This window comes from Bombus affinis, chromosome 3 (genome assembly GCF_024516045.1).
Source record: "Bombus affinis isolate iyBomAffi1 chromosome 3, iyBomAffi1.2, whole genome shotgun sequence".
Taxonomy (NCBI): domain Eukaryota; kingdom Metazoa; phylum Arthropoda; class Insecta; order Hymenoptera; family Apidae; genus Bombus; species Bombus affinis.
Window position 1 is genome coordinate 18,333,811 of NC_066346.1, and position 26,052 is coordinate 18,359,862.

The window sequence follows — 26,052 nt, forward strand, 5'->3', positions numbered from 1 at the left end:
GCCAACATCAAAATCCATATCGATACATTAAAGAGCAAGCAGAGAAGTAATATGTAAAATTTACATAAATATTCTATATAATATATATTCGATATATTTAAGAACAACAAATATTCTTCAGAAGTTCACCACAAAAATCATAGACAAAACAGGAACTTTCCATGAATAAAAAAAATTTTTTAGCATGGGGCTCGAAATACTCAAAGAAAAAGGAGAAATAATAAATATTAAGCATATATCGAACAAATCTTTGAAAATCTCTTGTTTAATCCATAACATTAAAACATGTAATTCTATGACGTAAATTGGCTGAAAACATATTGCAAATGAATGTTATGTTTTTCTCTGTTTTTACCACAATCCAATGTCCATATTTTACCCTTACAAATTAGAATTAGAAACCTCTGTCAATAGTTAAATAACTCTAAAATACCAAATATTAAGGAAAGGAACATTTTAAAAGCAAACTGATTTGAAACAGAAAAATGTGTGAAATATAAAAATCTGAAAACGCAAAGAAGCAGAGAAAATAATAAAACAAAATCAAAAAAGTAAACCGAAGAGAGTTCCAAGGGATTGTTGACGACTTCCCTTAAACTGCCTCTTCCCTCTGACTCCGCCCACGGCTCGAAACACGGAAGTCGCAGCCGGAGTGCCTTTTACAGAGCGGATCCTCGCGCGTCTTTATACACACGTAACACGTACTCGGTATTATTCATACGCGAGTCACGTTATATTCATCCCCCACACGAGGGTTTGGCTATACTGCGCGTATCAACCGTGTGAACGTTGCCTAAAAGGCTGTCTAAGAAAAAGAGAAACGCACTTATACGGGGTGAATCAATATGAGTATTATCATTTGAAATAACTCGTTATTTGTCGACTTTATTAAAAAACGTTCGAATTGAAATTTATTTGATGGGATTGGTAGAACGAATATATTTTGATTTTTTGATATTTTGATTTTTTGACGACCTATAACAAAGTGATCTTCAGGTGGTACCGAGCCTCTAAACGAAATGAAACTTAATAGCATAAAACTGCATTACTTGGGATTTTTACATGTGTATTCACTTTTATCCTTATATTTTTTAAATATATATTTATTTGAAAAATCTAGTGAAATTAATTTGGGCGATCGTGTAGCTATTAAAACACAAAATTGATTATATATCATAAATGACATTAAATAAGACGTATGTTTATATGATCTTTTTTCAGTCTTTAGATGCTGAATGAGTTTCTCAAATATTTCTCACACATTACAATACATCCTATAATTTATACTGAACAATACATTTCCGCATTTTTTATAAAGTTATATAAATTGGTCATATATGTATATTTATATGTATCATTATATCATATATATCATATTAACATATCAATATATTAATAGCATAAATTACATAAATACTATTAAACTATAATATTTCCAAAAATTATATTACAATAAGCAATCACTGGTTAAAATAAAAATGTTGTAAAAAAAATCCTAGATAAGGTAAAAATTCAGCTATAAAATGAACACCAAATTTCCTATATCACGTAAACAAGAATTGTGTTCATATAAACTTTTTTCATTTCCTCAGATACTGATCGAGTCTCTGAAATATTTCCCACGTGTTACGGGACACCCTGTGTATATCGATTCGCATTACGAGGCAGATCAGTCAACTCTGGACTCCCCCTCCCCCCTCTGTTCTTCACCGAGGAAAACGGTGGCTAAGGAGAGATCTCTTCTCTAGCCCGGCACCCCACTCTACAGCTTCTTCTTCTTATCCCGTTCGCGGCTGAGACACTTTGTCACCCTCTCACGCGCTTCCCTCGATTGAGCATAGCTTCGCTCGACGAGAAGGCTCTGCGTCAAAAAGAGTTACACAAGGGGGAAGAACGAAGACGGATAGATCTTTATTGTCGTCTTCGGCGAGAGAAAGAGTTAGGCAAGGTGGAAGATTGATCGTTGGAGCGAGTGGAAAATTGTTTTTTCAAGCAGTAGTGGTATGTACGTATACGTGGATTGTTTTTGGTTGTGCGAGGTAAGCTGTGAAATATGAAAATTTGTTGGTAACTTGTAAGCAATAGATCAATCGAAATTTTTAACTATATCTATTTCCGAAAGAAATTTAGGAACTTTACGATTTTTTGAAAGAAGTTTTTCCAGACGAATTGAGCAATCTTTTGACTTTTAGGAGAATTTAAGGAATTTTTTGATTTTTCAGAGGAACTTAAGAATTTTTTATTTCTGACAAAAATAATACATCTTGATAAGAAGTTTCAGTAAGAATACATATTTCGATTTCTGGGGGTTGAGAAATTGCAAATTGCGAAAGCAACTCTTACGTAAAACTCTTATGTATAATTTAGAAATTGTGAGAGCTCGATATATCAAACGATTTGTCTTACATTTAGAAACTTTTAAGTACAGAGAGTTATTTGTCATTTTTTAGTAATGGTCTTTGGATTCAAATTAGTTAACCCCTTCCCGTACTTTAGCGAGTCAGACTCGCGATATTCATGTTTGGGCCAAAATCTTCATCGCGAGTCTGACTCGCTAAAGTACGGGAAGGGGTTAAACGATGCCTCATTTATATTTCCAATGTCGCACACAACCGCCAAAGCACAAAAATTAGTGTTACTTAGTGGAAGACATGTCGCGTGATAACCTGTACGAGTTCGTGCATAAAATGGAGTCTTATTAACAGTGGCGGAACTAGAAGATTGGTTGGGCTACAGACCCGTTTCAAACCAACCGATGCACTAGCAAACCGACCAACTATAGCCGAAACGTCGGTGCATCAGATCACGTATTTGCAGCGGCCGCGGAATTTCATCTCCGAATTCCGGCCTGTATTTTCCAACTAGTTCGAACGAAAGAATTTTTCCTCGACCATCGATTTCTAGATGCGGTTGGGAATTCGTAATAGCGTAGACCGCGGATCGAATGATTCGCATACACGCCTGTATACTGTATATTCGTACAAACACATACAAATATACAGAAGGCGTATCTACTGCAAAACAGAATAAGAGAAAAACAAGGATGTTTGTTATTTCGATGTATGTGAGTATGTACTTACATATGTACAGCATAAACATATTATGCGTCTTATACGAAACATTTTCGAATCTTATTAGTATTGTAGTGACATTCGATTATCATCACTAACAATTTTTAACGATGTTAAAAACCTACATAGAAGCTACGAGATATTCATTATAAGTATACAGGGTGATAAGGAAATAGGTTAAACTTTGCTATCGTATTTTACTGTTTCTGAGGATGGAAAAAGGTCATAGAAACATAGATCTGGAAATTTTTCCTTTGCGAGATATAGACAGAGCCTTTGCTTGCATCAAAAATTCACTAAAATAACTGTCAGAATTTCAAGCACTGTCATCGTCTCTTTCGTCAGAAGTAAATAATATGTTAGAGTAAGCCAGTATGTATTTAAATCTTTTATAGTGAAGACAATGTTACTATCAGAATGATTATTCCAATATCGAGTGTATAGATATTCACTTGCGAATACTGGAAACTGTATGGATGGGGTAACGGAAACGTCAGAGAAATTCAGTGTCTCTATCAACAGACTTTTCTCAAAGACAATGTCTTTCTAAGAGTACTTACTTGTTTCGAGGCATCATAGGATTAGAGATACTGAATCTTATTCAATTAACCGAGGACGATACTGATTTATCATGAAACACGCTGCTTCTAATGTCAACATAACTTGTTTTAACATATTTACTTCTAACAAAAGAAATAATAACAGTGCTTGAAATTTGAAATATTACGTCCGACTTTTATTTTAGAGAATTTTCAATATAAAAAGAATATGTCTATATTTTGGAAAAGAAGAGTTTTCGGATTTATATTTACATATTCCTTTTTTCATCCTTAGGAACAGTAGAATGCGGTACTATCATAGCTTGGTCACCTACATATTTCCTTGTCAACCTGTATATTTCGGGATGATCATAAAAATATTTAAATAAGCAATCATTCGCAACATTGATCAGTTTCAATGGGACCATCTTTAACACTTATTACATATATGCTTAAGATGAATACTTTTACTGTATTCTAATTCTTTTTCTAACTATAAGTTTCCGATAAATATCTTGTAATTTCTATATATTATTCCCAGACTGGATTCAAATTTTGTTAATATAATTGTAACATTCACTGTCGCGTCTTACTATTTATAGAGCTAATGAAATTTCAAAATGTTTTCTGCATTAAATGTACGAATATTTTTATAAGCTGTGTAGACAAATACGACTAGATAGCATGTAGGCTAACTTTTCTCTTTGTGGAAGACCGCAGAGATTCCACGCGCATGCCTCGCCGCAAAAGCTCAACGATGCGTTTTGCTCGATCTGTCCGCCATGCGAGCGCATTGACATTCGCCCACGATGCACGTTCACGATTCATCCTTTTATTCGTCATATAAATTGTTCATGTCCATATGCGGTTTTTGTGCGTTAGACGCGTTAACAAGCAACTTTTTATTCTTCTTGTTGCGGTAGGTACAGTTATTCGCAAAAGTACTCGTACACTTACTATAGCAAATTGTTGTGTGTGGGTATCTTGTGTAGGTTGTTTAAAACATTTTGAAATTTTATTAGCCTTATAACGAGATGCGTCTGCCATGATTATGTTAGCAACATTTGAAACTAAATTGAAAATGTTATATGTATATAGAAGTTGCGAGATATTTACTGGAAACTTATAATTTAGTAAAAAAATTAGTTCTATATTGGCATAGAAGTAACAGAATAACCATCTTAAGCATGTAATAAGTATTAAAAATAGTCCTAATGATTACTGATACCTATTAATATTGTAGATTGCTTGTTTAGATACTTTTGTGACATAGATATTCTGAAATATAGGTACATGCCTATACTTGTAATAAATATTTTGTAACTTCTATATAGATTTTCTGAACCGTTTAAAATTTTACCAATATATATCTATAATCATAGTTAACATCATTAACTAGTTAACACTCTGATTAAACTAAGATAAAAAACATTTGTTCAAAAACATTTAGTGAAAATCTCTCCTAAATAAATAGAAACTCCAATATATTTTCTATACTCGACTTGAACTTCTTCATAAAAGACATATCATTGTTTCTAGAATGAATTATGGAGATAAAAATATTGAAGTTAGTGCATCATGTTAGGTCCTAAATCGTAAAATATTCATCTGAACCACAATTGTCGCTAAAATTATCATTTATAAAGTTATCCCGAAGTGGAACCAGTGACATTCTCCATTCCTATATATTTGATTGCGAGTACCTATCACTTAATTGAAAACAACATCAAAGTTCTATTTATATTACTGATGTTATAAGCAATTTTCATTAGATTTTATTGAAACTTTGTATTATATAAATATTTATATTATGCATATACATATATGTTCAGAATGAAATACTTTTCTAAAAATAATATAAAAGTATAATGAGTAACATTGAACCTTCTATCATTTAATAATGCAACGTCTACGTTCAAATAAGAAAAATGATACAACTTATTGAATTGGTGGTTACAGTATTCTTCCCCCGTTAATTAACTGACTTAAACTTTTAACGCACTATATGGTATACAAACGATAAATATTTTTCAATTTCGAATGCTTCTTCAATACAAAAAGACATTTGTGTCATTGGAATATCACTTTCATATTGTTGTACAACTTTATTCATAATTTTAAGCTAAATTAGTTTCAATTAGCATATAAGTTAAAATAGTTAAATTAATGCAAATATTAAATTTATATCAATTTTTTCCCCTAAAAGAATTTATTATTATCCATTCCTCGTTTTACTATTCCTTGTATTCCATTCATCGTTTTACCGCAATCTAAATACATCCTCATATTTCCATTAAAATATCTCCAAAATTTGTCATTCCTAATTAAAAAAAATAAGCAAAATCCTTTTCAAATCACCCAAATTCACCCATAAAAATTCTGTTAGAAAAAAATATGTATTAGGCTACACATTAGTACACATGCATAAATGTCCTTTTCATATCTTAGAAATGATATGTGACGAGATACACGATCTACCATGTTGCTAATTCATTGTGTTCATTGTTTTTTGTTAGCGAATTATGAGTTTATTCTCTCTCTCGTTTCGTGCTATTGTTATATTGCTCTTTGAAAAATTCTTTGTTATTTCTAATGGCCTGTGATGGCTTTCATTGATCTTTTAGCACACTTGCTGACACTGATCAGTTAACAATAGCTATTTTTTCTTATAAACATTGATATATTACTATTTAACGAAGATATACGAATAGCGAAGAATATACAATACGTTCAGCGACTTTGAAGGAATGGGGCTTAAAGCGTTATAACATTTGATGATTTTAATAGAGAATTAAATAAATCAGAATGCTTTGTTCTTCAAATTTTCTTTTCTCCTCATAATACACGTATAATTCACGATAGTTAAATATCCTGACTCTTACACTTGTTAGTGGAGCTGGTGGTCGTGTTAATAGTTGATCGTCATACTATGAATATCGCATACTCTATTCTTCCATATTTTGTTACATTTTATGTTATTGTTAGCACATTAATACGCCTGTCGGCGTGAGACACGGGTAGAAGCAACCACCTTTAGTATTAATTAACAATCACGTTTTTGTATTTACAAAAACACTTGTTTTCTTTCACTTTCTAACTTGTGGACACTTATATAATCCAGACGCGACTGTTAAAAACAAAATTGAGCATTTTCGAACAGTTAGATCGAGAGATAGTTTAGGTTTAAATATAGGTATATATTCTAATACTATGGTGTGTATTAACGAAACTAAGACATTGTTCGTCGGACAAAGATTCCCAATAATTTCAGTCTTCCCGTTCCAGCATATAAAACAGACATATTTACAAGGTGTTCTCCACATCACGTTCTTGGCCGCGTTCTCGTCGGCAACGTGTCGACAGAGAAACTCTATGCATTGGATTCGCAGGTCAGTGGGTTGTCGCGTCGAGTCATTCAAACCGGTGTCACCAGCGCTCGATTTATCGTGTTCGTCAATCTTGGAAGACTGACCTCCCGTCATGGCTCCGGTTACCGTCCACGACGATGTTACCCACCCTCGCGTTCCACGGCCGCTGCCGCCATCGCGTTATCCTGGCGAGCATGCTCCTTTGTTTTCCATTTTATTCCGGTCCGCGGCGATCAACGAACGACAGCGATGAATATCTACGCCGCCGAGCGGACGATAAAAAGACGGCTGTTCCGTGATCGCGACTTCTCTGCACCGCAACGCTCGTGCACCGAGCGTATACGTGAGCACATCGAGCCGCGACACCTTGATTATGCGGATGTAAAGAGTGGAATGGCTGATGGTTGACTCTTGGAACAGTGCTTTTCCTATAATAAATGGGATCTTTCCTTTTTGCGTGTTTGGATTTACTTTATTTGATATAGCTGAATCATTAGAGCAGCTATTTGCATTATTTGAGTGAGTTTTGTACAAAATGATCATGTTTTCATATGTTCATCTTATTGGTGATAAAAGTAAGGGACACAGCTTTCAAGAAAACAAGAAAACAAAACGTAATAATCAGTCGTATTTTTCGTGTCTCAAAATTTACGCTGCCGATTAATATTATATTCTTAATCTTAAATGAGTGTATATGTACTCTTACCGAGTTACGCCACCTTGTTTATTTAGATGTAAGAAATGGAATGACTGATATTTGATTCTTGGAAAAATGCTTTTGCTATAATAGATATGTAGTTCTTCGTTGAAAGTTACCAATTTATATTTGTAAATATATTTGAGAAAGTTTCTAGTATGAACAACCATCTTGACCAGATAATAAGGGCTAAATATGGTCCCACTGCAAATTGATGTTTATGAATATAATGACTGCTTAAATACTTTTGTGATGTCTGCGACATATTCTTAAATTTGTTTCAAATTTTACCAACATAATTATAATATTCAAGTTTCATAACAGTGCTAATGGACTTTCAATATGTTTCGTGTAAAACACATAATATATTATTAAAATGTTTCTATAAGTGTTCAAATATATTTGTGAGTCGCCGTACTTACGTGTGTCGACATGATTCTACAACTACTAAAGTAGAACGTCCAGCAGAAGGCCGGCGAATGAGCTCGTGACCTTAAACGGAACACACACGCGAGCGATAGAGGGTAGTAATCAGAGACCGAGAGTGGAAAATCTTACTCTATCGAATTTCATGCTCGTGGAAACGCGACAGCTATGGAAACTTTCGACTTGCTGTTGCGTCGAATAATGATTCCGCGAGCGACGTTTCGAGTGAGTCGCCGAGAGGGCACTGCCAAGTGGTTCTTAAGCGACGTTCACCAACTGTCGAGGATGCGGAGAAAATGAGGAATCGGATTGAATCTTAATATACAATTGCGTCAAGCAGGAGTATACCGTGTAGAATGTACACGGTTTTGTTCAATACTGTTAAAGGGCGTTTCAGCGTAAAAAATAAAAAAAGGTGACAATTGAAAAGAATGCGCGTCCATTATTCGATAAAATCGTAAAATGAAAATCATCGTGTTTTTTAATATCGTATTTACATTTCATGATAGTTAGTAGTTTGATATATGCTCTTTTTTTTTGCAAATACGAAAAATGTTTCATAGGTTTAATAACACGTACAATAGTAGCAATTAATTAGTAATTAATTGGTAGTAGGAATTTATGTAGTGATAATTGGTAGTATTGAATTAGGTATTTATTATTATTAGATAGCGAACATTTATGCATTTATTTATGAAAAATTAAAAAATGTATACTCGCATAGACAGCTCATAATATGCAGATATATGCAGATAAAACATCCAAAGTACAGCACTTTTTACAATATTTAGTATTTAGATAATACGATCTTCTACTTAATCGTATTATAGTTATTATATAGTAGATATTTTGTTTAGATAACAAGTTTGTTTAGATAAGGCGTACTTATTTTTGTTAGTAAACTTAATAAAACTGGAACATGAAATAAAGGAATATGGTATAATATAGATTTGCGCAATTTATAGAAAGTGAAAGTATGATATGGTTTTTAAATTTCTTTAAGTACATATATTTTTAGAATATAAGCTCAATCATTTTCATTTTTAGTTTTTTCAAATATGTGTTTTCACTGGCTATTATTAAAAACTAATTTCAATAGTCACTTTATTGTAATTTGTCATTTTAAACAAAGACCTCCATCTCCAATTCACATCTATCCATTTCAAATTTAATTCAATAACATACTTCTGCTTTCAGCTATTTTACGTTAAAATATTCTTTTTTAATCATAAAACGGTATTAGAATCAAAAATCATATTTTTTTCTTAATTTTCAATTGATAAGGGTATTGATGTTCCCACCTGAGTTAAAGTCAACATTAATTATATGTATAAGTATATGTATATTTTTAGCAACTTTCAGCATTTAGTAATATTTAGCAATTATACCTGTTTTTAATAAAAATAAAAAATCTGAATCTTGTGAAAATCATGTCTTTTTCCTGCGATCTTCAATTGTTCGGTAAATTAAAATCAAAGAAAGCAACTTTCTCTACCATCAGTCAGTTGCAATCACGCGTCGTCTCATCAAACAATTTCGCAGAATTCTTTCCATTAACAATGAAGGTCAAAAAACAAAACGAAACGTGAAAAAGCCAGAATAATGAAGAAGAACAATAAAAAAGAAAGAAAAAAAGAATCTGCGCTGAACCCTCTGAATTTCTCTTGAAAAACTTTTCCTTTTCTTCGTTTCAGCGAAAGGATCCACCACCACAGAAAACAGGGGGAGGGAGAGACGTGTATACAAAAGCTATCGGAGAACCATTAATACGCGGATCGCGCGTTTCCATGAGGATCCACGGTAGTGGCGAGAACAACGACAACGGGTACGATGCTTACTCGACAACAAACCAAACCTACAACGAAAGACAGAGATAGATAGAGAAAGATAGAGAAAAAGGAAGATAGATAGATAGATAGTGTGTATGTGTATGTGTGTATATATGAGAGGGGAGAGAGGGTGGGGGGAGAAAGAAGGAGAGAGAGGGAGAGAGAGAGACTGTGCATTGTCCTGCTCGACGATAAAAGGTTTCGCATCGTTGCAACGTGCCTACCTACTGGGACATGGGGCTCCAGAAGACGAAGTAGAAGCAGTAGAAACGTAGAGACGACAAAACACGTATGAGGAAAGAGGAAGAAAGAGAGAGAGAGAGAATAGAAAAAAGAAGAAAAGATAAAGGGAGATCGGGTGCAACAGATAAAGAGGTCGACGATAATGCTCTCAGTACACCCTGGGTTTGCTAGCGTACCAGGACGGCCATTATATTGTTTTACCTCTGTATCTCAACCAGAGATCAACCATGGAGAACTCTGAGTACTTACCTCTCACCGGTGAGAATGATGATGGTTTCTGACGATGGAACGAATCACTGGGGACTAGGAGTATGTAGAAGAACGAATGTTGGCAGTAGACCGCGAATGTTTATGCAAATTTATATCTTTATGAAGATGATCGAAAACGTGGAATCTAGGTAGAACGTTGTCTTACCTATTAAATATGATAACGAGCGCCACATATGTTTTTGATATTAAGGTTTCTCGTAAAAAAGTGCATAAAAGTCTGCAGTCTAATTACGAATAAAATGAACAGTGAGCGGGTTGGCTCTGATTGGTTGTGTGAAGAGACACAAATGGGGTTACATTTTGAAGAATTCGATGGAAAGGAAACGTTAATGGGATATCAAAATTACATTTTCATTTTTGGTAATTAAGGTTTTGGTGTGTTTGTGCGATACATTGTTCGAAGTTGTTGGTGTTCGTTTGGGGTGGTTTGTGAAGGTGATTTTGATGAAAATAACCTAGATTTTTCTATGGTCTCTAAAAAACCTCTATATTTTAATATCCAGTGATAACAACAATAAATTACACTGTTCGCCAACGTATCAATTTAGACTTTGAAAAAATTCTGAATTTATCAATTCAATGATGCCGAAACATTCAATGATACGGATACCCATCGTAACAATGTCCACGTGGGTTAGAATATCCACTAAAATATCAATTCACATTTTAAAATTTAATCTTACTCTGAAACATTCGGCAATATTCAACGAACTCCAGATTAAAATATCCACCAAAATATGAACTTGCATTCTAAAAGTCCGAAAAATTCAACAATTTCTCTATTAAATGCCAAACTAAGCGACTATATTACGACACAGTTGGTGTCTTCTTCGCAACCATCCATCACGTCTGTGAAGGTTCGCCATCTCGACAACGTTGGCGTCGGTATTGGCGGGGTGTCTGCTGAGGCTGATTCATAATGCATCCCCGAGTTGCATTGTGCCGTTGCACGAGACACGAGACACGGTACGGGACGAGACGAGACGCGGCAGCAGCAGCGGCATGCAGAAGAATTCTATGAGAGCGGGTGGCGAGAAAGGAGAGGAAGCCAGAATAAAACTGGAGAGAAGAGAAAAAGAGAGGACGACGGCGACGCCAGAAACGATGAACAAGAGAGGCCAAGAAAGAAAGGAGACAAGGGTGCAAAGAGACTCCGTGCTCGATCGAAACGAAAGGGGTTCGGGTCGTATAGGCATTGTTTTTTCACCTCTCGGGTCCCGTACTACGAGGCGAACGGGAGGGGAATGAAAAAGAAGAAATAGAACGAAAGGGAGAAGGAAAGAGAACACGAGTTCTGAATGCCATACCAGAATTTCAATATCTCTGACATGTCGCTCACGCGATCGCGACCGCGTTCTCATTTCAATTGGAAAAACTGATTTCGTAGATCGATCATGATTTTCTCGGAAGATGATATGATTATCGATGGTAGATATACATATGTACACAGTCTCGTTTATAAATATACTCTGGATATTCATATGTGCTAAATATGTGAGAAACATATGATTTCCGTGAAAACCACCGGAGAAAGATATGATAAGTACATTCTTTTTAATTTTCTAATTTTGATGCCGTTTTATATAACTGAATAATAGTGTTTTAACATGATGTACTTGTAAAAGATCCTTGTAAATATATGCATTAAGTATGTAATAATTTAAAAAGAAATTTAATAGTAATGTTTTGAAAAATGTTAATAACAAAGATGTTATAATTATATAAATTTGAACATAACGGAAAGAATTAAAAAAGAAAATAATATTAGAATTTAGACTAGCAGTCACATTATAGGAAATTCCTATATACAGTTAGTTGTATTATTTTACATCCACGATAGTTCACGTTTTCCTTATTTCTTAGTTTCTTAGATTCTAATATATCGTATTTTATCCTACTAACTGAAATTATCCACTTTAATTACAAAGGATATCTTAAATAACGAAAAGAAATATTTTTTAAAATACTTGTATATACATATTATGTAAAAGTTCCTCAATTTGTTAACAGTTATATAGAACAAACCAGAGATTTCAAAATGCAACCTTTATCATCGATTCTATACAATTTTCTTGTCTAAGATTGGAACGTTTGAAGATTCGACAGTTTCCAGAAGCAGCGAAGAACTGATGTTAAAGGATCGGCGCTATGATTGGAGGATAATGTGCTTTCGCTTTGCTCTCGCGGCACGGGGTGCCAGTTGTCGTTTCTGTTTGGCTCGAGGCGATTTCCGCCTCTTGGAATCGGTCGTTGTTGAAACACTATGCAAAAACAGAGAAGAGAAAACCTCGAAGGACGAAGACGAACCGATAGAATCTCAAACAGACGGATGCAGATAGGAAAATAGAAGCGTAAGTTGAAAGAGAAAGGAGAGAGAAACAACCCTCCTGACACAAGTTATCCTATAAACGACGGCAAGCCCGCAGCTACGTGGAGATAATCCGGCCCCCGGGGTCCGCGTGTGGTTGAGTGCTCGCAACAGTTACCATATTTGATTGTATCCCTTCTATCCTGCTGGAATACAAAATAATAACGCGTCCTGTGTAGAATCGAAGGGCTCGATTAACAACGCTTTGCGAAGAGGACGATTTCGAACGAGGAGTTTGTGATGATGGTGAATGGTGAAGAATTGTATGTACAGTTGCACATGAAAGTATTTGTACACTCGTAGAAATCTTTTATAAATATGTTACGTAGCTAGTAATAAAAGTATGTATGTACCACTTAATAATAATAAAATATAAAATATTGTAGTAAAAACGTTAGTTCTATTCTTTCGACGCATTAAGAGACATATTTTTAAAATGTAACACGATTGTATTTACTCTTCTTTTCATTAACAAGAAACAAATTACAATATTTAAGATACGATATTAAATAAATTATATACACGTGTTACATGAAATCATAAAAATAATAGAATTAATATTATATTAATATCTTGTAGGTCTCCCCTATGTAAAGATCTACTAATACCTATGTAAATATCTAGTAGTGTTTATTTATTAAAAATAATTAATTAAAATTATATATAAACTGGTATCTCCTTAGCGTTGAATTAAAGGTTTTGTAATTTCTAAATGTTTTAATTCTTTTAATTTCATTTTAGAAATTTATTAATAATGATTATGCCGATATGTATGTATAAATAATTTTGTAACTTTTCTGGGAAATGATACAGGTATACAGAATTCGACTTCTACATTTCCTGTCTGTGTTATGTAAAACATTTTGAAAATTTTGAATGTTTTGAAGGATGGTATCGCCTTTATGAACTGTTTGTTTGTCGGAACAAGAAGTGGTTTCGTTTTTAGCTCTCTTGAACTATATTTCTCCTTGGTTTAAAATTTTTCTGAATTTTCAAGTTGCTGCATATCACTTATAAGTAATAAATAAATATAGATCAATCATCATCATTAACAAATCATAAACAAATACTACTTCATATTATTTAGTAATATTTCGTAGTTATGATCGCGTAATGATAATATTAATAAATCACTAAAACGATGATAGCCATGATAGTGACGTTTCTTTTCGAAGATTTTCATTCAGATTTTCGCAATATACTGATTTAGAAGGTGATAATAATAATATTGAAATAGATCTCAACACGTAGAAAACAACTGATAGACCAATTACATTGGCATCTTTTGAAGGAAAGTCTGGAATAAAAATTATGATAAAATTTGAAGAACGTGTAACATATATCATAAATTTACTTTCTTCTTGGAGTTCTATTTGAACATATGCTTAAAGAACCTAACAGATATTACTATCAAATAAAGAACAAATATAGAAAATGATCAAAGTCAATTAAGTGGACGGATATTATGTCACTGGAAAGGAATCTGTAATACTACTAAGTCTTAATATTCAATGGCATCGTTTTTAACACTTATTATACGTTTAAGGTAACTATTTATACTGTATAATAATTTTTACTAAATACGAGGTTGCAATAAATATCTTGTAACTTCCATTTATTTTCAGATCGCGTCCAATTTTTGCCAATATGTAATCATGGTAATCGCTTCTCACTATAATGTTAATGAAATTTCAAAATGTATTATATAATATATGCAATTATATGCATAAGTGTTTATCTATGGTAAGTGTATGAATACTTTTGCGAACCGCTGTATGCGATGCTCTGTCAATTGCAATAAACAATGCGAGGTATAAAAGTAACTTTTTTTACAACATAACTTTCCGTAGACGCGATATTTCATCGACTCACCATAAATACTTTTAAAGACAACCTCACGTATGAATCAAACTTACCCATACGTTGGTTTTTTGCTGCTTGTGACACCGTTCGCCACCCTGGCGTTGGAAAACGATCGGCCAAAAGAAATCGCGCGTTTGATATGCCGCCAAAGGGATACGCGTGCACGCTCATGTACCATGAAAGAGAGGCAAACAAGGGGGATGAAGAGGGGTTAGTTCAACGAGTGCATGAGAGAGAAAGAGAGAATATTCCGTCGGTTGAGTTACAATTTCGTGTGGGTTGGACGGTCGACTGCAACCACGCTTTCCACCCCATCCAACCCCCGTGTAACCCCTTCGTCTGTGTCCTTCTCGTTTCGCTTAAACGTAACAATTATTACCGGAAAAGCGCTGCACACGCATGCGGCAAACCGCAGGGCCCGCCGACGGAATTACATTGATATTAGTATCGTTTCAGCCAGCAGATTAATTAATTAAAACGCGCCGCCTCTTCCCCCTATTCTCGAAACCACTCCCTCATATGTACCCCTCGCTTGTCTGGATTTCTCACCGCTGGCCACTTTTACATATGTGTGAAGGTGTATTGTATTTTAGTGTGTGTATGCGTGTGAATGTTTGAAGATTTTGGATAGGTTTGTGGCGGATGTAAGAGTGGAGGTGTGCTGGCAAGTATGGATTGTTCTAGAAATTCTGTTTGATGTTGGGCTAGCTTGTATCTTTTTGGAGTTTTGGGTTTAGGATTATTTATTAATTTCAATATTTCCTTTTAAAAGGGCATACTTTTAGAGCGTATAGTGGAAAGCTTGGATTACTTTAGAAATTTTGTTTGACATTGGCTTAGCTTATATATATTTTTAGTTTTGGATTTGGGTTTAAGGTTGTTTGTTGATTTTAATAATTTTCTTTTCTAGACTTTAAGACAGTTGGTACATTGCTGGACTATTGATTGCACATAGACTGTATAAATGTTTACGAGTTTGCTATAATTTTAGAGATACGATAATATATATACATAAGATGCTTGTGTATGTATGTACATAAAATGTACAAAGAAAAAATATTCTATTTAAATCTCATTTATTCAGTTATGTACATCAAAATGTGAATTTTTATAAACATGGGCAGTCAATTTATAACTATCGTGGTATTTCAGTTGATTTATAATAACGGTACACGAATCTTATCCAAGTTTATAAATTAATGAGAAATTGATGACTGGAAGTAGCATCTACCAGTATCTTCCTATGGAATCAGCAGATTCTACATTAATCTGCATTTAAATTAGATATAATTTATATAATACAATGCAATAAAATCATACGAGATTCATGAATGTGTGTACTACTTTTGATGTTATTACCGGTTCCTCAAATATTTAGACGGTCGTAAGTGCTAAAAAGCAATTTTAATAATTGTAATAATCGTGTAGAATAAAATACCTGATTGAAAATTAATTATTAAAAACAAACAAGTTTCTATTTAGATATTTTTAGTTATGATTTATATTAAATCGATACAATATCTATATTTAGAAGAAGAAACTTTAGTTTTCTAAAAAGTGTAGAAGAAGACGCGGCATATATTTTGTTTATTATTACACGATAAATGAGAATAATAGTTTATATATTTGATGTAGTGTTGATTGTAGTGCGAAATAACGCTTTCATTCGTTATTAGATAATGATCGTTTTTAATCGTTTGTTTTTAACCATTTATTATATTTAATTGTTCATTACTTTAAACATAAATGTTTAATTTTAGAAATTGAAGTGTTGAGCAGTCCTAACACTATTTATTACGTGTAGTTATTATTGGTCTTACATATTGATAATCAGTGGTAAGTAAAGAATACATAAAGTTTCTCTGACAGAACTATTCGTGGCCCCTGTTAAATGATTATTTGATTATAATGTTAATTATATTTGACTAGAGTAATCAGGAAGATTTAACGTAATAGAAGAATGTTAAGGCCAAGTTCCGTAAGACTTCGACTTTTTAATAATACCTTGTTAATCTTTAATCTTATTTAATAGAACGTCATTTTATATTGTACATTAGTATTTTATGTTAATATCGTACAATATTTTATGTTAATTATGTATATTTTTTAACATATCAATTTCTGACACGCATTCTATATTATCGCAGTATCGCTGACTATATTTTCAAATAGAATATTGATAAAAATGAAGACTGGAAGACAGGTGAAATGTAGCGAAACGTCTAAATATCTTAATTTAAATAAAGTATTGATTAGTATTAATTTCACTTACCTTTCTTTGCGTGCAGAATATCCGCAGGATCCGGCGGCAAGGCTGTACAATGACTTGGACTCAAGCTGGGCTGCAGGGATGGAAACGGACTGCCAGCACCAGATGGATACCTAATGTGAAATAAAATTTTAAAATAGAGAGATTGCGGCCTTTGCGCTTTTTCAACTGAATTATGCTCTCATTTCTTTAGAGCAATTTCCTAATTTTGATAATTTTCAATGTAAAACTATAAAGATTACGAAACTTTTTAAGATCAAACAAATTTTGTAAAAGGGAAAAATTTTAAATAATGGAATAATACTGAACCGAAAACTACCAACAATTTTTAGTAATATTTTTAGTACAATTTCAGTACAATTTTAGAATAATATTGTACTGAAAACTATCAAAGATCATGTTATTGATACATAGATAAGGATTGTGTTATTAAAAAAATTCTAAACGAGATTTAAAGTATGATGTAAGGAATTCAGTAGTAGTTTTTATATAATATTATTTCTTTTGTTTTACTGGTTGAGTTAATATATATTATATCGGGAAAGTTTTTATAAAATGTTTATCTTTACACATATTCGTAAAGATACAAGAAAGGATATAAAATCTTATATTTAAAGATAGAATTTTATATCAATTTTTATTATCGTGGTATTTAAAAAAGGGTACTTACACGTAAAATTACTTCTATGAGAAGGTTATTCTTTTAAAAATCTTGACATTTCGATGCTTGATACTTCTGATATAGTTATTTTATCTGCTATTATTTTTTATTATATTATTTCATCTTCAGGGAATGAATACATGAAAGTAATATAATTATCGTGTCATCATTTGTAATTGTATTATCAAGCGATTTTAATTGTTTAGCCTGTTTTATCATTACGTACTTCAACTTTTTATTTATATTGTATTTCATATACCGTTTCTTTGTTTACAATTTTTTCAGTTCTTATAAATTACTATACATAGTTTCATAATGGTTTTATAGAGAAAAATGGTGCAATGTTAAAAGGAAGAATAAGTTACCATGGATTGGGCCTCGGCCAGCCTGTGGTTTGCCCATTCAGTAGCCTCAATTTGTCGTAAACGCTCTCAGCTGGGCTACCAGCACCAACTCCAACACCAACAGCAGCCACCCCTTGCTGCTGCTGTTGCTGTTGTTGCCGTTGCTCCTTCTGTGCTGCTAAATTTCTCAGTACCCTATTTATAGATGACACCTAAAATTAGAAATAGAACATGAGGAATTAATTGTAATTATTATCTACGTCTTAATTACAATTATTATAACTTATAATATATAACATTCCACGTATTTTTAAGTATATACATATGTCTTAGTTTAAAGAATGTATGCTTGGAAAGTGAATAACTTTTACCTATTAGTAGAAAATTAATTATTATTGTCAATCATTCACAGAATGGGTACCTAACTTATTATTCCTGTATATATTCGATATAAATTACTACATTAATCATTTCATGTAAAATTTATTCAAAATTAATCATATTACAAATACATATTGTTCGTTTAAAAATATTTGAAATGTGGTTAATTTTGCATAAATTTTATACGGAATGATCAGTACTAGTTATCGTTTAACATAAATAAAGACGAAAAACTATTTATTCTGTTTCATATTATACAATATTATAATTTTGTATTATAATCCATTATAATCACAATATTATAATGAGATTAATTGAGATTTTTAGATTTGAATATTTACTGATTGAGCATTTCTATAACTTACGTTTTAATTTATGATATGAAACGAAATATTTCAAATGGTCGATACAATAGTGCCTATTTAAAGAATGAACATTTTAGAAATTTTTGTATACGATGTAGACTTATTTTTTAAATATTTTTAGAGTTATATTGCGATATATTTTCTTCATAACTGTTATTTTGCATTCATTACAAGAAGATGTGATAAATACAATTTTTATCATACCATTTGTTTCAAAAATCCAAAAGTTATAGATCTAGAACCTTAAATACAGTCTTGTATAGATTTACCATATATTATATTCGTATTATAAATCTATTATGAGCTCTTGTGTGATCTAATTATGTACATATTATGTAATTGAGATTTCCTCCGGGGAAACCCTACAAAACGAGCTACACATCATGAGCCATGGGACATGCAGATAGAGGAACTCAGTAAAGAAACTTCCATCGCTCGTTTATTTCGAATCACGTTTATTCGTACAATATCAGTTTCGAGGGACGCCTTTAATAAATTGCGCATTGGTTGGAGAGGCATCGGATTTATTATAAACACGAAACATACCGGTTCAACCGAGTTAAACCATCGAGATAGAGAAAGATGAGAGGAGTTTGGGGGGTGCGCTTCTGCCCGATGAAATGCGATGAGAGCGGTAATTAAAACGATGCGGTGAGCGGCTTGTGCTCCACGAGGGAGTTAATTACCTCCGGCTTCAATTATATCCGTCTCGCGTCACTCCAAGGGGACTTTGGCTTCTGCCAACCTAAGTACGCACTCGCGCGTCTGCGGCGCGAAACATGTGCACGCGGTCGCCTACACGCGCGATGCTACTACCGTCGATCGACGTGTAGTACGAGAGACCTGGAGCCTGCTGTAATTTCTGAGTCTTCGTTGGAATTAAGCGGAATTTCGTGAGACCGTCGCGAGATACGACGGGAGAGGTCGAAGTGGCGATTGAGTTTCGGGCGTTGATATTACACCTTACGTTGAGATAAGCAAGTCGTATTCACTATATGTATATCAAGTATGTATGTAAAAACCCCTAAACTTAAGAAACGTTAAGACGTTCCGAACGATGCGACGTGATTTTTACCTAAATAATTAAAGAGAACTCTGGCGCGAGAATAGGAATTTCTGCTTAACGGTGTTTGAGCGGCTTTGGTTTGCGAATCTCGTTTCGTAAAGTAAAAGTAGCGCAACTGGCTTATTTTGCACAAAATAAACTCTTAAACTGCTTATCCCTTTCTAATCTTTTTCGAGAAAGGCAAAATATTAACATCTCAATTCTTTTAGACTCTGTTTAAGTTGATGGATACAGAGGCTGTCTCTGTAACCTTGTTAAATGAAACGTTTGGTTTGAAAAATTTGGTATATATCATAGGTTTCCGTAATTTTTTTAGATGACACCACATATTTTTTTATATCCAGATACGCTTTCTACGTCCTATAAGGTACTTGTGTCTGAAAATGGTTAGTTTAAAACATATTTCTTTCTTAATTTCATCAAATTTAATATATGAAGGACAAGGAAAACATAAACACAAGAGTACTGTTTTGTGTCTCCCATTCACTACCATATATGAAATTTTTACAAAATGTAAAGGACAAGACCGAGGGAGAGAGAGAAATGAACTATCAGGAAATTATTAAACCATGTTTAGAATCTCGGAATCACACAGGGTGTGTCATTTTAAATTATCTACAAATGATTTGTCGTATGAAGTTTATTTTGTGTTTTATAAATAATAATTGTACCTAACATCTAGCCTTGTAATTCGAAAAAGTGTTGAAGTATATGAGTTAGGTTTGAATTAGGTTTATATTTTTCGTGTTATAAGAGATTAACTATAATATATTTATTATCTAATTTATTTCTCCGCATTAATTTTCGTTTTATAAGTATAATGTTCAATTCTCGGATAATTCAGGGATCGATTCTTAAGTCTGAAAATCGAGTTTATTGTAACAATGCTTAGATAAAATACAGAGTTAAACAACAATTAATGATAATTAATAACAATAAATAAGAATAAATAACAATGCTTTGTACAAGGTCTACCTGAAAATCGAGAATCGATTTTCCACGTTCTAAACTACCACTCTTCCTCTGTCAATCTTCAATGTTCTAAATAATCCTTTCTTATGATCGTGTCTATTTCGTACGCTCGAAATCGTTCTTCTTCTCTAACTGTGAAATGACTGTTTGGCAAATCGGTTGTTCGTAACGACAAATAAGGTCACATTGTCCGTTAAACAGAGAAAGTCCCTCTGTTCATTTGCGTTTGAACTCTTAGGAAGTTTACATAAGTATTTTTGACATACTAGTTCAAAATATATAGTATAGGATATGTAATTCTAAGGTGTCAGATACCGCGAATGTTTTCTAAACATATTAGAAACATTAAATAATTGTTAGCGAAAGTAGATTGCATTGACCTGTATTTTACTATGAATTCTATTTATTGCGAATGATTCTTATGAATTATTTGTTTATATGTGGGATAATTTCCTGATATTAGTGGAATTGCATAATATCGATAGAAATTTCTATGAACAGCATTGCACACATAAATACATGCAGTTTCAATTAAAGTAATTTGTATAGTTTTTACACTTTGTAAATATTTTTAATTACTAGTCGTAGGTCGTTTAATTATCATATTATTTTGTAGTTTAGTTATATTTGTTTTAATATATCTTTTTCAGCAAATAACGCGAAGAGTTAAGAGAAATGAGAAACAGAGGGAGATAAGCGAACAATGTATTTTTGTAAATACTTATTAGAACTTTTGTTAGATATTTATAAGACTTTTGTTTCAAATAATATTTTTTACATAGTTGTATCTAAGTAGACTTCATTGATGAAAAAAAATTTTTATGATCAATTTATCTTGCGAGTGTTTCAGTCTATAAAAGTATCTTATAACTTTGTCAAATATTGTACATAACAAAATCTAGCCTTCACGACATTTTCAGTACACTCGTTATCGTTCCTGTTAGCCACGTATATACGCAGTTGATACGATTAAAACATATTTTAAAAAAAGGTGTTTTTGTCTCAGCAAATAAACGCAATCATAATTTCGAAAACGATATTCGACATTAATGATTGAAGTATGCACGTATCGAAGAATATCCAGACCGCCTCCATTCCCCTTGGTTGTCGTATCTTTTATTTATCCTCTGGCCGACGTGAGCTGCTTTCGTCGGTTCTGTCACTTACAGCTCGTATAAATCCCAGCCAAGTCGTAAAAGAATTCCCACGAACTAAAGCGGTACGTTCTTCTGCTGCCGATAGTTTCGCAATTCATTTCCCAGACGTGTATTTTCTTCCATGCGTCGCCAGCTATTCGCGCGATAACGTTAACGTAAAGTTCTTGTGGTCTCATATAAAACATTTTGGTCCTCCATTTTTAACAATTAAATATTTATTACTAAGTCGTAAGTGTTTATGCACATTAAATATGCAAGAAACGTGTGATATTTAACGTAATAAATTAATAATTTCATGTTCAACGCAATATATGAATATTAAATATTAAGTATTAAGTATAAGCTTATGCAAGTAAATACCTTTACATAGACATATTTTTTCAATATCCATAATTTTATTCCAACTATTTTTAATATATATCGACCAAAATGTCTACGTAGGTACAAATAGACTGCGGACATAAAATATGTAAATTGTAAATTTATATGTTTATGAATATAATTAGAAAAGTGGAACTTGGATAAAAAATTGCTTTATCTATTAAGTATTATAAAGGGTATTATATTTTGAATACTTTATATATTTTTGCATATTCTGTGCACTTTTACATCTCCAAATTTTCCATAAATACATAAAAATCCGTACTCTTGTTATAAAGGACAATATGTAAAAATGATATACAGACATTTAAATATCTGCAAATACATTTCTTCAATATGCTTCATGGTTTACATCCCTAATTTTATATCCTGCTCCATTGAACATACATACATTTAAATCGAAATATAGATATTTGAATCTGTTTAAAGTTTAAGGTTACCTTAAACTAAAGACTTTTTCGTTTCGTCACGAGAAAGATTGTATACAATATATAGTATACAGGAGAAGAGGAGGAATCGCGTGTCCAAGGATTACGCGCAAAGTTCTGTGATTGGCCATGGGAGATTTTCGTTCCCCAAGGTTTGTTAGACCCGGTGTCAGGGTTCCGTAGCGTTGAAGCGAGCTGACATCTCGGACCCATGAGCGGAGTACTGTCATCCCCCTCAGTGCACACGCGGACACACCGCTATCACGAACACGTCCCAAACACGAAACAGACATCGCTGATACTCTCCCTCGACTTGTCTTCGATGTCCTCTGACATTCTGACTTCGATTCTGGACTTCGACTCTTCTCTTTTTAATCTTATCAACGTCCTCAAAATTGACTTTTGTATAAAGATTACATATGTAATTTTAAAGATTGTAATTTTAAAGAGCAGTATTATGCTTTCGTTGGTGATTTTAGATAGGAAATATTTTAGAGGAGGTTGCAGTTGATACAATTTGTTTGAGACTATTAAACTGCGGATTTTTATGTATCTGTGAGAAATGCGAAGATACGATATGTATAGAATTGCACTTAATATGCTAAAATATATAAAATCTCCATAGATATAGTACTCGTTATAATACTGAGCACGTAAAACAATTCTCTACCTACATTCCATTTTTCTAATTATCTTTATAAAATACGAAGTTTGAATGAATATTCGCAGTCTAGAGATTATATAAGAATAGTGCTTGCTGTCTTGGATACTACAGTTTAAATACATTGTATTTGGAATATCAAGAATATTATCAAATATCAACATTGTGTAATACTACAAATGTTTAAATTTGAAATATTTTGATGATGTTTTTAACGAAGTTTGTTTGAGATTAAAGAAATATGTATATGTATAAATATGTCAGTTTTATGGTTTTGCGTGCATATTACATTTGGTATTCATATAAATAGTATTCATATAAATAGTATTCATATATTTAGTATTATATTTAGTATACATAGTACATTTCAGTTATTAGGTGTATGTGATTGCGCAATTACTTAGTTACCAACCCAATAGTATTATATTTGGAATGTTAACAATATCATCAAATTTCGATATTACTCTAATTCAGTACTCTAATTTAGAATATAATAGGATACAATGTGCAATTTTTTCGCTACGTTTCGTGATTTTCCAGTTTATATTCTTCATTCGATATATAGAATATAAATATACGCGCTAACTAGATTCATGCGGAATGAACGTGTTAGAAAGTATCTAAAACGAATAAAAGCCACCACACAAACCAAGCCACCACAAACCAAAATAAAGCAATATACAACCTCCATGCTCCACAATAATCTACAACAGTTCTCTTAGGCGACTTACAAAGTACCAAACTCAGTATTTCCAATTTTCCAGTGTCAGGTCAAACAAACGGGGTTTCTTCCGGCTTTCGTCTTAACGCGATGTCATGAAACGCACAAAAGCGTCCAAGCCGAATGACTCCTCGACGTCACAAGCCCGACACAATGAAAAGTCGTTGCGGTAAAGAAGGTTCTCCCTGCGACAAAGCTGACGTTCTAAAGAACGGGTGCCAGTCAAACGACAATCCCGCTGTGACATCGAGTGTCCTGGCTATGTTTGGCCGTTTTTCTCCTTTTTTTTATTCACCGCGAATATCCTTCTCTTTATTCCATTCCAACACATTTGCGCCCTGTGTCACCCTCGTCATTATATCGTGACAATCGTAACCATACTAGAAATCGATCTCACAATACTTTTTATGTAAGCTTTATGGCAAACCACTTGCCAAAGATTGAAATTGGTGACATATTTTCATTGGTTGATCGCGAAGAAAAGAGTTTTACGTTTTATCAACGTGTGTTTAGTATATTTTTATGAGTGTCGAGCTATAATGTATTGCGGCTTTGGTAACGCGTCTAGTGGCAGTAAGATTTAACGATTTATATTTTCCAGTTCTAGTTTTAAGTATTATTTCACGTCAAGAGGCTATGGAACTTTTTTACGAACTTAAGCAATGCTACAGCTAGGCACGAAAGTCTACGTATTCATATTTGTGTATATGATTTATCAAAGAAATTAGAAACGCAATTTGTCACAGAATTCTTTATATTTACGTATCGATACAATTATCGTTAATGTATTTCTAAAAGAAATTAAACAAATTAAAGCATTTTACCCACAAAAGTCTTAGAATTAAGATAGTTAAGTTTGTTTCTTGCGTATTCGTAAATTTTGTTGCTTATTGAATCTGATTGGTAATTGGTTATAATGAATTGTTTATTTAAATTAATTGAACTTTTTATTGGTGTTGAACGATTAAGGTTCTAAATATTAATAGAATTTTTACGAATTTTCCCGAAATTTTGTTTTTATCATTAAAACTAAGAAAAACAACATTAAATACATTTGTCTTGATAAGTAAATAACACATATTTTCTCATTTTTATTTTTAAATTTAATGGAATTGAGGTTTAATTAAGATTTCAAACTGATGATATAAATCTTTTAAGACAATAATATCGATTAATTTTTAAATAAGAACCAAAAATATTTTAAAAAGATAATATTCGAGCTGTTTATTTTACGTATTCCGGATATACAAATGTGAAAATTGAATTAAATCTAAATATTACAAAAATTTCTTTCATTTCTTTTTATTATTTTTCATAATTACAGTTTGTATACTTGAAAAGTATCAACGCATTGTTTCAAAATAATCTGTATTATTCTTAGTTATCATTGTTATCGAACCGTTTAGAATAATAGCGAGGATAATATTATGACGTCTCTATCCGACACCCTTCTCGATGATTGGCCACCCTCTTCACAGATCATGCTAATTTCATCGATCCACCAGATTCTTCCTAGTTCCTAGTGTGTTTCCCAGCCCTCGCCGAGTATCGTTCTTCATGCGAGTCACATGGACTGCGGATAATATCTCTGACCCTTTTATATTTATCATAACGCGAGGTATTATGATATGTAGCATAAAAAACGTGTTGGACACGTACCGTCGACGATATTTGATAGAATGATAAACTTTGGGATTTATATCTTGATGAATAAACTTCTGGACGTAATTCAGTTATTTTTTGAGAATTCGAACACTAACTCTATATCCAGACAACAAAATTGAGAAATTGACAAAAGTTAGAGTTGATGATGTTTAGAACTGTGGAACTTGGTTCCCCAGAAACACAAATAACAATAGGATAGAATTTAACAAGTTGGTATTTTTTCGTAAAATTCAAACTTGTAAAATTCAAATAAACGTTATTTCATATTATAGCAACTTAATAAAACACATTATAGAATGAGTAAAAG

The 26,052-nt window shown here is 32.8% G+C and overlaps 1 protein-coding gene across 3 annotated transcripts in view; it reads right to left on the reverse strand.

Moving 5' to 3' along the window:
- Positions 1-26,052, reverse strand: part of LOC126914964 (paired box protein Pax-6-like) — a 142,068-nt gene that overhangs the window by 50,513 nt on the left and 65,503 nt on the right. For all 3 annotated transcript variants that reach the window (XM_050719280.1, XM_050719278.1, XM_050719279.1), the window contains exons 5-6: positions 17,970-18,160; positions 16,947-17,056 (exon numbers count right to left, since the gene is read on the reverse strand). In XM_050719280.1, coding sequence (XP_050575237.1) covers positions 16,947-17,056; positions 17,970-18,160 — 301 coding nt within the window. The remainder of the gene's footprint in view (positions 1-16,946; positions 17,057-17,969; positions 18,161-26,052) is intronic.